General features: G+C 55.1%; 3 protein-coding genes across 5 annotated transcripts; 2 read left to right on the top strand and 1 right to left on the bottom strand.

The window, feature by feature from the left end:
* The first annotated feature begins 3,210 nt into the window (after window positions 1-3,210).
* TMEM115 (transmembrane protein 115) lies at window positions 3,211-8,045 on the top strand. The gene is made up of 2 exons (XM_033208541.1): window positions 3,211-4,608; window positions 7,247-8,045. The coding sequence occupies exons 1-2, from the start codon at window positions 3,758-3,760 to the stop codon at window positions 7,449-7,451; spliced, it is 1,056 nt and encodes a 351-aa protein (XP_033064432.1). The 5' UTR covers window positions 3,211-3,757; the 3' UTR covers window positions 7,452-8,045.
* Window positions 8,046-8,717: 672 nt separating this feature from the next.
* On the bottom strand, window positions 8,718-11,918 carry LOC117082062 (cytochrome b561 domain-containing protein 2). The gene is made up of 4 exons (XM_033208554.1): window positions 11,770-11,918; window positions 11,196-11,347; window positions 10,710-10,747; window positions 8,718-9,546 (listed from the first exon to the last, which is right to left on the bottom strand). Exons 2-4 carry the CDS (start codon window positions 11,320-11,322, stop codon window positions 9,043-9,045), a joined length of 669 nt encoding a protein of 222 aa, XP_033064445.1. The 5' UTR covers window positions 11,323-11,347; window positions 11,770-11,918; the 3' UTR covers window positions 8,718-9,042.
* NPRL2 (NPR2 like, GATOR1 complex subunit) lies at window positions 11,372-15,238 on the top strand. 3 transcript variants are annotated; one of them, XM_033208517.1, is made up of 11 exons: window positions 11,372-12,174; window positions 12,723-12,814; window positions 12,912-13,080; window positions 13,234-13,342; window positions 13,715-13,851; window positions 13,943-14,040; window positions 14,162-14,198; window positions 14,312-14,405; window positions 14,481-14,598; window positions 14,824-14,966; window positions 15,052-15,238. In XM_033208517.1, exons 1-11 carry the CDS (start codon window positions 12,097-12,099, stop codon window positions 15,117-15,119), a joined length of 1,143 nt encoding a protein of 380 aa, XP_033064408.1. In that variant the 5' UTR covers window positions 11,372-12,096; the 3' UTR covers window positions 15,120-15,238. The 3 variants fall into 3 exon arrangements, with proteins under 3 accessions (XP_033064408.1, XP_033064413.1, XP_033064423.1); XM_033208532.1 differs by having other exon boundaries at window positions 12,043-12,174; window positions 12,917-13,080; window positions 15,052-15,237; XM_033208522.1 differs by lacking the exon at window positions 14,312-14,405 and having other exon boundaries at window positions 11,955-12,174; window positions 14,162-14,202.
* The last annotated feature ends 565 nt before the right edge of the window (window positions 15,239-15,803 follow it).

Raw genomic sequence — 15,803 nt, 5'->3', positions numbered from 1 at the left:
TCTCAGAAAAAAAAAAAAAAAAAAAGCAAAACAAACACCCTCCCAGAGCCTGAAAGCCAGGACCCTGGAGGGAAGAAGACAGATCAGGGATGCTGGTTTAGTGGGGAGGTGAATCTGGTGGTCTGGTCAGACCACCAGGGCCTGACAGGTCCTCTGCCTGGAGCTATGAGTGAGCACCCGGCCAGTGTCCCTACCGGGCACTGGAGGACCCAGTCCTGTTATTCCAAGAAGCCGTGACCACAAGCGCAGCAACGGCTCCCTCCTGGCCCAGAGGAGCTTGAGGCCACAGCTGCTTAAACTGGAGCCATAGGCCAAACTTCATTTTTGTGAATCCGCTCAAGCTTAGGCCCAAATTCATTTTCACCCTGGTCAGTGTGACCTTCGCAATCTTCTCATGTGGACAGAATTATAACCTGTAACCACCAGAGCACATGTGTCCCTGCCTTCCCACCGCAGTGCTCTCTCTCCTCCCAACACTCTGCTCACTCCGCACTCACCTGGCTGAGTCCTCACCACAATCTCTGGGGTAGGTACTAGTGTATCTCCATACCACAGATGAGCAAACTAAGAGGAGAAAGCCTTTCCCCCCAGGTGAGAAGGCTGAAAACCAGCAAAGATTTTAGAGAAGAGTTGGCCACAGGGGTTGGGGGGCTTGGATGCTAAATAGATGAAGGGGCTTCCAGGCCTCAGCCAAGATGGGGACTTTTTTCTCACTCCTCTGCAGGGGTCTGCTGCAGAGCAATGTCTAATCCACACGGATAAAATACAGAACACCCAATTTTGAATTCAGATCATGAATGAGTTTTTAGTATGAAAGTGTTTCAACTATTGTGTGGGACATACCTATACTGAAAAACTGGGGGCTGGGCACAGTGGCTAATGCCTGTAATCCCAACACTTTGGGAGGCTGATGCAGCAGGATCGCTTGAGCTCACGAGACCAGCCTGGGTAAGATGGCCACCCTGCCCCTGCCCATGTCTCTACAAAATAAAAAATTTTTAAAAATTAGCTGGGCTCGGCCGGGTGCGGTGGCTCAAGCCTGTAATCCCAGCACTTTGGGAGGCCGAGGCGGGCGGATCATGAGGTCAGGAGATCGAGACCATCCTGGCTAACACGGTGAAACCCCATCTCTACTAAAAAAATACAAAAAACTAGCCGGGCGAGGTGGCGGGCGCCTGTCGTCCCAGCTACTCCGGAGGCTGAGGCAGGAGAATGGCGTAAGCCCGGGAGGCGGAGCTTGCAATGAGCTGAGATCTGGCCACTGCACTCCAGCCTGGGTGGCAGAGCGAGACTCCGTCTCAAAAAAAAAAAAAAAAAAAAAATTAGCTGGGCACAGTAGTGTGTGCCTGTAGTCCCAGCTAATCAGGAGGCTGAGGCTGGAGGATCCCTTCAGTCCAGGAGTTTGAGGTGGCAGTGAGCTATGATTGTGCCACTGCACTCTAGCCTGGGACAAAGCTAGACCCTGTTTCAAAAAAAAAAGGGGGGGGGACATGATTATACTCAAAGATTATTCGTTGTTTATCTGGAATTCAAATTTGACTGAGCATCCTGTATTTTGATTTGCTAAAACTGGCAACCTTACCCTGATGTGGCAACCAGTGGGAACCCAGACCCCAGAAAAAAAAGCATCAGCACCCTTTGTAACCTGTAGGCCATGCACACATCAGCACACACTGAAATCAGTGGCTGAAAGGAAGGGATTCTGTGCTTTATAAAAGTACTTTGTCTAAAATTGTTTTAATTACATGTACAGCTTTTTGTTTTGAGACAAAGTTTCACTCTTTGCCCAGGCTGGAGTGCAATGGCAGGATCTTGGCTCACCACAACCTGCGCCTCTCAGGTTCAAGCGATTCTCCTGCCTCAGCCTCCCAAGTAGCTGGGATTACAGGCATGTGCCACCACGCCTGGCTAATTTTTTTTTTTTTTTTTTTGTTGAGACGGAGTCTCGCTGTGTCGCCCAGGCTGGAGTGCAGTGGCCGGATCTCAGCTCACTGCAAGCTCCGCCTCCCGGGTTTACGCCATTCTCTCGCCTCAGCCTCCCGAGTAGCTGGGACTACAGGCGCCCGCCATCTCGCCCGGCTAATTTTTTGTATTTTTTTAGTAGAGACGGGGTTTCACCGTGTTAGCCAGGATGGTCTCGATCTCCTGACCTCGTGATCCGCCCGTCTCGGCCTCCCAAAGTGCTGGGATTACAGGCTTGAGCCACCGCGCCCGGCCACGCCTGGCTAATTTTGTATTTTTAGTAGAGACGGGGTTTATCCATCTTGGTCAGGCTGGTCTCAAACTCCCGACCTCAGGTGATCCGCCCGCCTTGGCCTCCCTAAGTGCTGGGATTACAGGCATGAGCCACCGTGTCCAGCCTATATGTACAGTTTTTTTTTTAAGTAACTCAATGTACAAAAAAAAAAAAGACACAGAACACAACCACTGTCAGAAGCCACTGTGGCGTGAAGTGGGGCCAGAACAGGCCTGGCCCAGGCTTGTGGAGAGACCTCTCTTCCTCCGCAGTGATCAGAAGTCTCTAGTGGGGAGAAGGGTCACTGAGGGCAGCCCAGCCTCGTCCCTATGCGGGAGGGAGTCCTAGGCTTGTGCTCCAGGTCCACCTCACTTGGAAAAAAGGCAACGTGAAATAACAAACCAAAAATGTTTCCAAGTGGGAGAAAACAAACAAAAAAAGGTAACATGGGCAATACTCCCTGAGTACCCAGGGTGGACTGGCATTTTACACCCCTTTCCCCTATTAGGACAGGAAGATCATGTCATCATCTACATTTTACGGTCCATGAAACTGAGTTTCAAAAAGGTTCAGGAACTTAACCAATGCCACACAGCCGCCAAGGCAGAGCAAGGGTTCCAGCCTGGGTCAGGTCCCATTCAACAGACCACGGAGGTTCTGTTTGTCACACAGTGACCCACACGCCAGCCGAGAAGGACACACTCGCTCAGAGGTACATGCACAAATAGAGCTACTCTTCCCAGGGAATTCAGCAAGTGTGGGCGCTAGAGCTGTGTTGCTTCCCGAACCCCCACCGCCGCTTTCAGGGGTTAGAGATGCTAATTCATCCCTTCCCACCTCCTGAGAACCGACGGAAACGGTGCCCGAGAACTACAAGTCCCAGCACAGTCCCCTCTCACCACGACGGGACCGATCCGTGCGCATGGCCTCCTGGGACTTGTAGTTCTAGCCAGAACTCTGTCCCACTCTTCCCCGACTGCAACCAAGGACTCCGTATCCCAGCATGCAGAGGAGCCGGAACACAGGCGCTTAGAGGACAGCCCGCTGCCGCCGGGGGCGCGCAGGCGCAGCACCCTGTTTGTCGGCCCCCCGAGAAAGGAGGTACGGTCGAAGCCAGGAGCCAGGCCCAGCGGGAGCTGACCAGGCTTGACTCGGGTACGGAACTAGCCCCCTTGCGAACCGAAGGGCCTCGGAGTGGATGGAGGAGGCCCAGCCCTGAGATCAACGCCAGCCAGGCTAGCCTGGCACGGGGCCTACAGGGTGGGCAGGCGGGCGTGCCGAAGCCGTCCAGGGCCTTCCCTCAGGTCCCGGGCGAGGGGCCTACGCTGCGGCCCGGCGACAAGGCCCGAGTCGGCCCCTCGGGACCAGAGCCCCACCCGATCGGAAGCGGATCCTTTACCAGGGCCATAGGCCAGTGACTAGGCCGGGCCTGGGCCTCCCATCGGGGCCGGACTGGGACGAGGCCCCGGGGAGGCCCCTGGCCTACCAAACCCTTTCCTCAGGTCGACAGCCGCCGGAAAGATGCAACGTGCCCTGCCAGGCGCCCGCCAGCACTTGGGGGCCATCCTGGCCAGCGCCAGCGTGGTGGTGAAGGCTCTGTGTGCAGCGGTACTATTCCTCTACCTGCTCTCCTTCGCCGTGGACACAGGCTGCCTGGCGGTCACCCCGGGCTACCTCTTTCCCCCCAACTTCTGGATCTGGACCCTGGCCACCCATGGGCTGATGGAGCAGCATGTGTGGGACGTGGCCATCAGCCTGACCACGGTGGTGGTGGCCGGGCGTTTGCTGGAGCCCCTCTGGGGGGCCTTGGAGCTGCTCATCTTCTTCTCAGTAGTGAATGTGTCTGTAGGGCTGCTGGGGGCCTTCGCCTACCTCCTCACCTACATGGCTTCCTTCAACCTGGTCTACTTGTTCACTGTCCGTATCCACGGCGCCTTGGGCTTCCTAGGTGGTGTCCTGGTGGCACTCAAGCAAACCATGGGGGATTGTGTGGTCCTGCGAGTGCCCCAGGTGCGCGTCAGTGTGATGCCCATGCTGCTGCTGGCGCTGCTGCTCCTGCTGCGGCTCGCCACACTGCTCCAGAGCCCGGCACTGGCTTCCTATGGCTTCGGATTGCTCTCCAGTTGGGTGTATCTTCGCTTCTACCAGCGGCACAGCCGGGGCCGAGGGGACATGGCTGACCACTTTGCTTTCGCCACTTTCTTCCCTGAGATCCTGCAGCCTGTGGTGGGGTTGCTGGCGAACTTGGTGCATGGCCTCCTGGTGAAGGTAAAGATATGCCAGAAGACGGTGAAGCGCTACGATGTGGGTGCCCCATCCTCCATCACCATCAGCCTGCCAGGCACAGACCCTCAAGACGCTGAGCGGAGAAGGTACTGTGAAATTTTCCAAAATCTTGTCAAGCTAGGAGCATACTGGTCAAGTCGCATACCATCTGTTGAGGTGTTTGCCGTACATAGGTGGAGACCTACAGTCAGGTGTTGGGGCAGATCTGGAAAGATAAAATCAGTCTTTGGCCTTGAGGAACTCAGCAGTTAGGTGTCTGGGGTCCACGAGGCACTTTCCTCACCACTGTGGCCACTTAATAAGTCTCAAGAAATGCAGTTTCCTTTGGTGCTGTGAAGGCCCAGTGGAGGTACACAGAACCCTGGCCTTGCCTCAGAATCTCAGAATCCTAGACATTGGGCCTGGGAGCCAGAAGCAACCTGCTGGTACTTTCCCTGTGAGGAAGGGACAGGGAAGGAGGCCTGGGGTCCTCGAAAGGTGATCTGGGCCACTCCAATTTCCAAATGCTGTATTCTCTTCCTGGGCTTTAACTCAGATGCTGTGCTTCTCTGCCACTTATTTATCGAGAGGGAAGCTTGGGGTATTACCACATTTACCTCCGTCTCCAGCAGGCATGTGTCACCAAAACCAGACACAGGCTACATGACCCACTGAGGGAGCCTGCTGACTACACCAGGGAGTGGCGATGACCCTTTCATTATCTATAAACCAAGCCATCCACAGCATCAGGAGTCCCAGCTGAATTCTTCCCTAAATGCACTTTGGCCAGGGCAGGAGGGATCTTTTTAAATTCACCTCTTTCTCTCTCTCCCAGATCTGTGGAGCCAGCAAAGTGGTCCCAGCTTTCACAAAATCCACAGCTCTATTTCCAACATTATTATTGAGTGTTTTGAGGCAATTACTTGAATAGTAAAATCTGGGCCGGGCTTTGTCCTTTGCATTGCCAAGGCTCCTGCTTTTGCTCACCTGTGAATGGGGTCATGGCAGAAAGCTCTATGAATTTAGCTGCAGTTATCCCTGTATTTACTCTCCACTGGGCTGTAGAATTGAGTGTGGGACACATTCCTTTCTTGAAGGAGTTCCAGCTGGGGAAGGGCCACAGATCACTATGGGCCCAAGGTGTGGTAGGTGTTGAAAAGTATATACAGCATGCTGTAGGGCATAATTCTGGGCTCTAGAGCTTGGGTCTTTATAGGTGATAAGCCTTAAGGACAGAAGTCTCTCTTAACCTTAGCTGGTATTAAAGTTGGGGCCAGGAGAGCTGGGCCTGGTAGGAATTGAACTGTCCCCCAGAGCTATTCAGGTGGGGCCAGGCCAGTGGGGACCCCTCCTCCACTGAGAGGTGTTGGATTATTAGGGTTGGCTGGACATTCAAAAACCTCTGCCCAGGCCCAAGAAAATGGACGCGGGGGAAGCAGGTTGGTGGGGAGGAAGGGAGGGTCAAGAGGCGAGTTCTTGGCATAGCCTTATGGTTGTTAGCTTACATGGGGGTGGGGGTTATTCCTCCAGCCACTTTGACATCTGACTGCATGGCCACGCCGAACTCCAAAGGGCTACCAGGAGAGGGAGGCAGGGTTTCCTGTCTCTCTGGTCCTTGTGAGGAAGTGACTAGTGTGACACCCGCTTTCTGCCTTGGCAGGCTTTAGATGGAACTGGCAAGGGCATCATCAGGATGGGAGCCTGGGTAGCAGCAGGGAAGGACTGTCCTGTCTTTCCTGGAAAGGGTGGAAGTGTGCTAGGGCTTTCTACACCCGTGTCCTTGTTGCCTCTTTTGTCATGTTCCCTGGCATGGTGTAGATTTTGGTTCTCAGCTGGAACCTGAAAGGCTACACGGGCTGTCCCCACATTGGTGGCACAGAGAGGCTGAGGCATAGGAGTCCACAGTGGTCACTGTTGAAATGGTTCCCTGGCAGCTGCGGCACTCCACTTTCTGGTCAGCCAGGGTCCCAAGCACATGTGTAAACCTTCTTCTGTTGGACTTTCCCACCTGCCCTCAAAGTGGGGCCCCTAAGGATACACCCTGTGGAAGCAGTAGGCTCTGGCCTATGCCTACCCATGGGGGCTGTTTCTCCTTCTCCTCTTGCAAGGGTTCCTCGAAGTCCCTGCTCTAACAAGGGCCTTTGTGGCTTTGGGGGTTCTTCTGAGAGGGAGAATATTAGCGTCAGTTAGGATGGGTAGACTTACCCAGGTTGGCCCTGCTTCCTGGGCTGAGCACCAAGGGAGGTGTTGAGTTCCAGCCTTCCCCATTGACCCTTGCCAGGAGGGTCAAGATACCCCTAACCAGGAGACGGGGAGAATTAATAACCCTTCCCTTGGATGTGATGCCGGCACCCAGGCAGAAACTCCTGGAAACTCCAAAACTTGCCGTTCCACCCATCTGCCCTAGGGCACTAGTTCCACCCACCCTTAGATACCACCCTAAGAACCATTCCTGGTGGCTGGCCTGGTGGGTAGTCTGGCAGACACCCAGCTGACCTTCCCACCCTGGAGGTGCCTCAGCTATGGAGGGAAGACTCTTAGAGCCTTTGGGTTATCATTCTGATGGCAGAGTGGGTCCTAAACCAATCTCTGGGGAGTCCCAGGCTCTGCATGGTGAAGGGGAAACATGGGATTCTGGGGGAGGAGTCTAGGTGGTACGGTGAGGAGTCAGCCTGCTGCAGAAGGGCAGAGAGCATGAGCCAAGGCCAAACCCAGAGTGACCTGTCCTCTCTCTTCTGGCCCCAGGCAACTGGCCCTGAAGGCACTCAATGAGCGGCTGAAGAGAGTGGAGGACCAGTCCGTCTGGCCCAGCATGGATGATGATGAAGAGGAGTCTGGGGCCAAGGTGGACAGCCCCCTGCCCTCAGACAAAGCTCCTACACCCCCAGGGAAGGGGGCTGCCCCAGAATCCAGTCTAATCACCTTCGAGGCAGCTCCCTCGACACTGTAACTCCAGACCACCTGGAATGTGGCACCTCCCCTCCTGAGCCCCCCTTGACATCCTCTCAGCTACTCCAGGGCACCTGACTGCTCTGAGGAGAGGGAAGAAGACCTGCTGGGGCTTTCCATGGCCTTCTGCTGTTTCTCGCCAACACTACCCAGGACTCTTGCTAGCTGGTTCCAATTCCAGACAACCACTATGCCAGGCCTGGAGCCTCTGAGGCATCGGCCAGTCCAGGCCCTCATCTGAGGTAAGAATGTACATCAGCTGGCAGCCCCAAGCAAGTGGCTGCAGGGACACTGATGCCACAGCTCCTGGGCCGGCCCTCACATCTGAAACTGGTTGCCGAGAGCCCTGAGCCAAGGCAAGGATTTGCCAAAAATGTTCTGGGGGCCCAGCAAATGCAGGAGCTGACCTGGGGCTGCACATCCCTGCCCATCCACAGAAAGACTGTTCCTGTCAGGATTTGTTTCCCTCTGCTGTGGCCATGACTGCTTCTGGACCAGAACAGCTTCGGCTCCCAGGTATTTTCTACAGGACCACTTTGAGTGGGCAGCCAAGCCCAGGCTCGCAGTATCAATAAAGCAGTTCTCTGACGAATGACTCCTGGGCTCTTGTCAGGCCACCTTGTGCATCCCCTCATCACGTTCAACTGCAAAGTTAGACAGGGACTTGATTGTCTCCATGGTAACTCCACCTGGATAGAGAAGCCCATTGCCCCAGCTCCCCACCACCGCCACCACCACATGCACACTGCCAAGTAACCTTCCAAGAGCTATTGCCTCAGACTCTTACTCCTTTTTTCTTTCCCTTCGAATCCCTATCTGGGAGGCCTTCTGTCCCTGCCTAGATCTGAAGATAAGGGCCTCTCCATCATAAGGCGCTGTTCTTATCCATGGTTTACCTCTAAGACAGAATGTTCAGTGCTTGCCACCCCTAGAGACAACTCACCCCCAGCTCCCATCCTGTTATTGTATGTATCTAACCCTCACAGTCTGGAGACTCCAGCACAGTGGACAGCCGGGGGACAGAAAGGACACACAGCTGTACCATTCACAGCTGCAGCTCTAGGGCCTGCCAGGGCCCAGAGTGGCCTGGGAGGCTCAGCAGCTAGATCCTGGGGATTTGTGTGCTGGGAGAGCTTCAGCCCCATAGGGAACAGCCAGGGATCGGAGGGGTCCCCATCTTGCCCAGCTGCCCATTTTCCCATGCTGATGGCATTAATAAGAACCATCCCCAACTCTGGGCTGCTTCTCCCATCAATCTTTTCAGTCATTTTTGTAAAAATTTTTACTTTTTTCTCTCCTGAAATTTCTGGACACACAGTACAAGTATGAGCTGCCTTGCAGGGGAGGTGGTCTTGCAGCCCTAGCTTCATCCAGACACATGATGCATAAGTTCCTCTGGGATGACGGAGAGAGGGGAAGGAAATGGGAGGCACTCCAGCATGAGGAGCAGGAATTCACATATGGGCCTCCAACTGCCCAACTGTCCCAGTGCCTGAGGTGTCCCCTGACTCAGCTGAGAGAGTTCAAGAGGTCCCTAGCCCCAGCTCCTACATGGAGGGGCAAATCCAGGCTTCCCCTAGGCTGGGAAGAGCTCATGGTTGGATCCTCTTGCGGTATAGGTAGGCATTGCTCACCTGGTTCATAATGACCAAACTGGTGAGGACAGGGCATAGTGCAGCCAGGTACCAGGCTGCACCAGTGACAGAAGCAGTGAACCAGAGTGAGCACATGCCCAGCAAGAGGCTGGCACTACCCAGCAGGTAGCCCACCAGCCCAGAGGTAGCATGGTATAGCTTGAGCTTCGCCAGGGGCCAGCGGGGCAGCAGCTTGGGGTAGAGCAGCCCCACCCCACCTGAGCATTGCAGCCCTGCCCACAGCACAGCCAGCAGCCCTGCCTGCCCATGCCGCGTAGCCAGGTGGGCTTTGCCAAGCTGCTCTTTGTGGAGGATGACAAGGCCGAGGCCCAGCAGTGCACACAGCAGGGCCAGCAGCTGCAGCACCCAGTGGCAGCGTGCTCGGCCCTTCCTTGAGAGGGAGCGCAGCAGCGAACTCTCAGGAGAAAACACCAGTAGTGCCTCGGTCATCAGGAAGGAGAACTGAGGAGACAGGGGATGGGAAGCTCAAGTGAGGGTGCTGCCCCAGAAGAGGGGAAGAGGGCTTTATGTAACTCTCAGCTGCCAGTGAGTCTGGGCTGATTCCCCTTTTTCTTTCTCTCCCCACTGACAAGACTATCCCCATTTGGTGGGGCAAGAATGGAAAACCTCATCTGGGACGATATATGTGCCCTGAATAATCTCCAGACTTCCTCCTAGGTGCCAGTCTGAAATGTCATCTGTGCTATGTTACCAAGCAAACACAAGGTTTGAGATATGGCAATTATAAATGATTCACAAGCTTTGTTTCCCTAACGTGGGGCTGGATACAATTTCTTGGCAAGAGCTGGCCACACGGGTGCACTATTTCAGGGAAAGTTAGGTGCATCACCAGAAATTAAAGTAAAAAGGGACAGAAGTGCATCAAAATGCAATGTCTCAGCTTTCTGCCTAGAGGTGGGTGAAGCCTCGTGCTTAGACAAACCTTACCCATTTGACCTGGGTCTTAATTACTCTGATTCGTCTTTTTTTTTTTTTTTGGAGATAGTCTCTCTCTGTCACCCAGGCTGGAGTGCAGTGGCATGATCTCAGCTCAATGCACTCTCCGCCTTCCGGGTTCAAGCGATTCTCCTGCCTCAGGCTCCTGAGTAACTGGGATTACAGGCACCTGCCACCACACCCAGCTAATTTTCTTTTTTCGGGGGCGGGGGTGGGGAGTTGGTTTTTGTTTTTTTTGAGATGGAGCCTCGCACTGTCGCCTAGGTTAGAGTGCAGTGGCACAATCTTGGCTCACTGCAACTTCCATCTCCTGGGTTCATGTGATTCTCCTGCCTCTCCTCCCGAGCTGGGACTACAGGAGCGTGCCACCATGCCTGGCTAATTTTTTGTATTTTTAGTAGAGATGGGGTTTCACCGTGTTAGCCAGGATGGTCTCAATCTCCTGATCTCAGGTGATGTGCCCGCCTCGGCCTCCCAAAGTGCTGGGATTACAGGCGTGAGCCACCGTGCCCGGCCTCAAGTCTCAAATATATACCATGAGCAGGAGTAGTTGGGGCATGCAACTCTTCCAAACAAATATTAAATGTAGACAAAGATCCAGAGGCTGCCAGGGCCACCAACCATGCCCATGCTCCCACCCCTAAGAACTGCCCAGGTCCACTACTTACAGCCAGAGACATAAGCACCGGGTGCCAGGAGAACAGGCCTGGAATGAGAAGAGGAAGCCTCATGGGGCTGAGGCAAGAAGAAACCAGCCATACCAATCCTTAAGGGTTGAGGAATATCAGCGGCCCATCACCCAAAGAGGTGCTGCCAAACTGTGAGCCCCCTCTTGTTCTGCAACAAGCTGACCCCACACCTATCCTCTCTTCCTGGCCCCTTCCTGGATCAGAGGCCATGCTTTGCCACTCCTCTGGCAGTCCTTCCTCCTTCCCTTACACTTCCTGAGAGGCAGCCAAAGGGAGCACCCAGACAAGGAAAGAGAAACCAGGAATTCTGTGTGCCCTGGCCACACCTACCTGCTCCACCCCACTCATCGCTCCGGCACCGAATTCCCTCAGCCAGCCAGGCCTGTTCCCGGGAGTCCCACTGCCCTTCCTCCCCAGGAAAAGCGGCCCTTCCCTTCCCAGAAGTCAGCTATGAATTCTACTTACTGGAGCCAGGCCTGGCAAGCACAGCCACAAAGATGGTAAAGCCCAGGGCCACAAGGTGGGCGGCAGCGCCAGAAGCAGTACGCAGAGCTCGGTAGATGTGTGACTCGGTCTCCGCAGAAAGGGCCATGGTCAGCCGTGCCAGTGGTTGTAGCCTGAAAGCATAGTAGCGTGGGCCAGGGTCTCAGGTGCCCACTGTTCACTCCTCACTGGAGAAAAGGCTGCAAGGCAGGTATGCCACCCTCTTCCAATAAGTTATGATAAGAAAGAACAGTACCAAGACCAGCACCAGGAATGGTCACAACATGCCAGTCGAGGGCCAGCGGCCTGTCAGCGTGTACTCATCTGAACTGGTACCAAACGCTGGTCCGCCTTCCAGGTAGGATGCGCAAAGCCATGTAAGACTACAAATCCCAGCGTGTACCACGCCGTCGCCGGCAGTAGAGCCCGCTGGGAGGGCGCGGGGCACTATGGAAATTGTAGTTCCCTGCTACGGTCCCAGTTACCGCGTGAATCCCTTAGCGCACCGCCTCCCCAAGTGCTGCGCGCATGCTGCCCCTCCACGCTAGGGACTTGCCTGCCTCAGCCGCAGCGCAGATCTGATGCGGTTGTTTCCTCCAAAGAAAGCGGGATACTCCCGGCCCTGCCGCGCACACCGCCGCTCCGTCGCGGAGCCGCTTTACTTCCGGGTGCGACGTCTACCCACCCAGGACTTCCTGGGACGAGCCCCCCAGCAGCCACGCCTCTGAGTCGCGCTGCGCAGGCGCCACTGGTCAGAGGGATTCGCGAGCCTGCGTGCCCCAGCGACACGGGCTTCGGGGCTGTCTGTGTCAAGTGTTCACAGGAGGTGGGGACGCCTCTGCGCGAGGAACGAGGAGCTACGGGCCTGGGCCTGGCTATTGCCATGGGCAGCGGCTGCCGCATCGAATGCATATTCTTCAGCGAGTTCCACCCCACGCTGGGACCCAAGATCACCTATCAGGTGCCACCCGGGCTTGCGGGACTGGGCGGGGAGAGGGACGTTCTCGAGAGCTCAACCGGCTGCCTAAAGGCGGTAGTTTCCCGTGCTGCACGCAGGCATGCTACTTCATTCGCAGACAACTGTGAGGCTAGAGGATAGTCAGACCCAGGCCCCTGGCTCCCAGTGTGGCAGGGAAGACATAGGTCACATTGGCAGTATTTGTAGGATATTGGGCTGTAGGCATCCGGTTGAGGGGTTCCAGGTACCACAGAAGGTGAGGTGAGTGACCCATGAGTATCCCTGAACTGAGTGAAGAGTAAATGATGCATAGGAAGTTTAGATAAGGGAGGAGAAAGTGTTCCAGGTAGAGCGAATAGCATATGCAGAAGCCAGGAAGGAGGTGAGATCATAGCGTGTGTTTGGAAATAGAAAGAATAGGCCTGGGTGGGTGGGAGAGAGGGGAACGCTGGACAAGAGGACTTGGGCTTGGGGGGCATGAGGAGGTCACCATTTGTACTACACCAAATACAGATGTCCACTGAGGGGCCCATTGCCACTCCCCTTCCCAGGTCCCTGAAGACTTCATCTCCCGAGAGCTGTTTGACACAGTCCAAGTGTACATCATCACCAAGCCAGAGCTGCAGAACAAGCTTATCACTGTGTGAGGCCCTAGCTCGGGGTGAACGGTGGGCGGCAGGGGTTGTCCCAGGAGGAGGAAGGGACAGGCTTGGGGGCCTGACTCTGTTCCAATTATCTAGCACAGCCATGGAAAAGAAGCTGATCGGCTGTCCTGTGTGCATCGAACACAAGAAGTACAGCCGCAATGCCCTCCTCTTCAACCTGGGCTTCGTGTGTGATGCCCAGGCCAAGACCTGCGCCCTGGAGCCCATCGTTAAAAAGCTGGCTGGCTATCTGACCACACTAGAGGTCTGCAATGAGATGGGCTTGGGTTTACGGACAGTTGGGGAAGGTGTTCCCATGTCTCCTAAGTCCCCCAAACCTGAGACCCTGGCAACTCAGGGCAGCCAACCAGCCAGGGGTCCTGGGATGTGCCCACCATGCTGTCCGTGCTCTATCTAGCTAGAGAGCAGCTTCGTGTCCACGGAGGAGAGCAAACAGAAGTTGGTGCCCATCATGACCATCTTGCTGGAGGAGCTAAATGCCTCGGGCCGGTGCACTCTGCCCATTGGTATGGCCAACCTCTGCAAGGACAGCAGAGGGGTAGAGGAGAAATGGGAAAGTGAGCCCAGCCAGTCAGGGAGGACAAGACCTATGAACACATTGGTGGGCAGGAAATAGCCATGGGCTGAGGTGCCCATGTCTAGGGTCCAGTGCATGATGGAGCTGGGACTGGGGGTAGGGGGGAAGTGGAGCTCTCCAGCTCTGCCCCTTGGGCAATTCCTTCCCCTTTGTGGGCCTCAGTTTCTCACTTCATAAAAAGAGAAAGATTAGACCTACCCAGAGGCACTTGCTTGCCCCAAGGGATGCTGGGAGGCCTGGATGGTAATTGAGGGCCTCTTGGAAGAAGTGACACTGAGGATATGGATGGGACCCCTTGCAGATGAGTCCAACACCATCCACTTGAAGGTGATTGAGCAGCGGCCAGACCCTCCGGTGGCCCAGGAGTATGATGTACCTGTCTTTACCAAAGACAAGGAGGATTTCTTCAACTCACAGTGGGACCTCACTACACAACAAGTATGCCATCCCTCCCTGGGTATCATCACCTGGGGCTGGCCACAGCGCTGGCCTCATCCTGTTCCTTCTGACCTTGTCCTACTCTGCCCAGATCCTGCCCTACATTGATGGGTTCCGCCACGTCCAGAAGATTTCAGCAGAGGCAGACGTGGAGCTCAACCTGGTGCGCATTGCTATCCAGAACCTGCTGTGAGTGGGCCTACAGTCATACCCGGTACAAGGTCACCAGCCAGGGAAGAGCTCAGGGGCCCTGGGTGTGAGGGTTGGGAAGGCATGGTCCTCAGAAGCTGAGCACAACTCTGTCTCTCAGGTACTATGGCGTTGTGACACTGGTGTCCATCCTCCAGGTAGGTGAGTTGGGTTTGATTAAGTGACTGGACCATGTGACTGGACCAGACCAGGGCTGTGTCAGCTTCCCAAGCCCCTCACTCAGGCCCCTATGCCTTCTGCTACCCTCTAGTACTCCAATGTATACTGCCCAACGCCCAAGGTCCAGGACCTGGTAGATGACAAGTCCCTGCAGGAGGCATGTCTATCCTACGTGACCAAGCAAGGTAGTGGTGGGCTTTGGGGGAAGCCATCTTGGGGAGGGCAGGGCCACATGGTAAACTTATCCCTGGCACCCACAGGGCACAAGAGGGCCAGTCTCCGGGATGTGTTCCAGCTATACTGCAGCCTGAGCCCTGGCACTACCGTGCGAGACCTCATTGGCCGCCACCCCCAGCAGCTGCAGCACGTTGATGAACGGTCAGAGGAGAATTCGCTGGGGCATTTGGGAGTTACCTGAGGAAAGCTAGACCCTTTATGTCTCTCAGGAGCCCTGGGTCATGGGGCACTGCCAATCCAAGCAGGCTTCCTGGAGATGAGGGGCTACAAAGACAAAATTGAAGGGAGACTACAGGAAAGGGTTCACCTGCCTGAAAGAAGGCCTGGCCAGGGCGTCACCCCTCTGTTCTCTGATCCTCATCCTAGGAAGCTGATCCAGTTCGGGCTTATGAAGAACCTCATCAGGCGACTACAGAAGTATCCTGTGCGGGTGTCTCGGGAAGAGCAGAGCCACCCTGCCCGGCTTTACACAGGCTGCCACAGCTATGACGAGATCTGCTGCAAGACAGGTGGAGGCAGGCGGGCAGTCAGGGTGGGGTCAGGGCAGGGTGGCCAGGCCAAGGCCACTGACCTCTCCTCCACCACCCCACCCAGGCATGAGCTACCATGAGTTGGATGAGCGGCTCGAAAATGACCCCAACATCATCATCTGCTGGAAGTGAGACTGGTTGTGGCTGAATGGACACATTGCTGTGGGTAGTCCCTCCTACCAGGAGGCTTGTCATACTGTCTAGAGCTTGACTCTTAGTTCTGTAAATAAAGACATCCATTTCAAATAGCCTTTATTGAGTGCTGCTTCTGGGCCAGTCACGGGAGACCCAGCGGTGAATGAAATAGCCACGAGCTGTGCTCTAGATCGCCATCTGGTGGGCAGGACCGACAATCGCCAAGTAAAAGTCCTGGTTAATTATTAAAAAAAAAAAAAAAGTCCGGTCGCGGTGACTCACCTGTAGCCCCAGTTACTCAGGAGGCTGAAGTGGGGGGATCACTTGAGGCCAGGAGTTGGAGGCTACATTTAGCTGTGATCCCATCACTGCACCCCAGCCTGGGTGATAGAGCAAGACCCCATCTCAATAATAATAATAATAATAAATAAACCTAGAAAGAAACAGATGTAGCTGGGCGCTGTGGCTCATACCTATAATCCCAGCACTTTGGGAGGCTGAGGCGGGTAGATCACCTGAGATCAGATGGTCAAGAACAACCTGGCCAACATAGTGAAACCCCATCTCCACTAAAAAAATATACAAAATTAGCCAGGTGTGGTGGTGCGCGCCTGTAATCCCAGCTACTCAGGAAGCTGAGGCAAGAGAATCACTTGAACCCGGGAGGCAGAGGTTGCAGTG

The sequence above is a fragment of the Trachypithecus francoisi genome, unplaced genomic scaffold (assembly GCF_009764315.1).
Source record: "Trachypithecus francoisi isolate TF-2019V2 unplaced genomic scaffold, Tfra_2.0 Lachesis_group0, whole genome shotgun sequence".
Taxonomy (NCBI): Eukaryota; Metazoa; Chordata; class Mammalia; order Primates; family Cercopithecidae; genus Trachypithecus; species Trachypithecus francoisi.
This window is presented reverse-complemented; position numbering and strand designations above follow the sequence as displayed.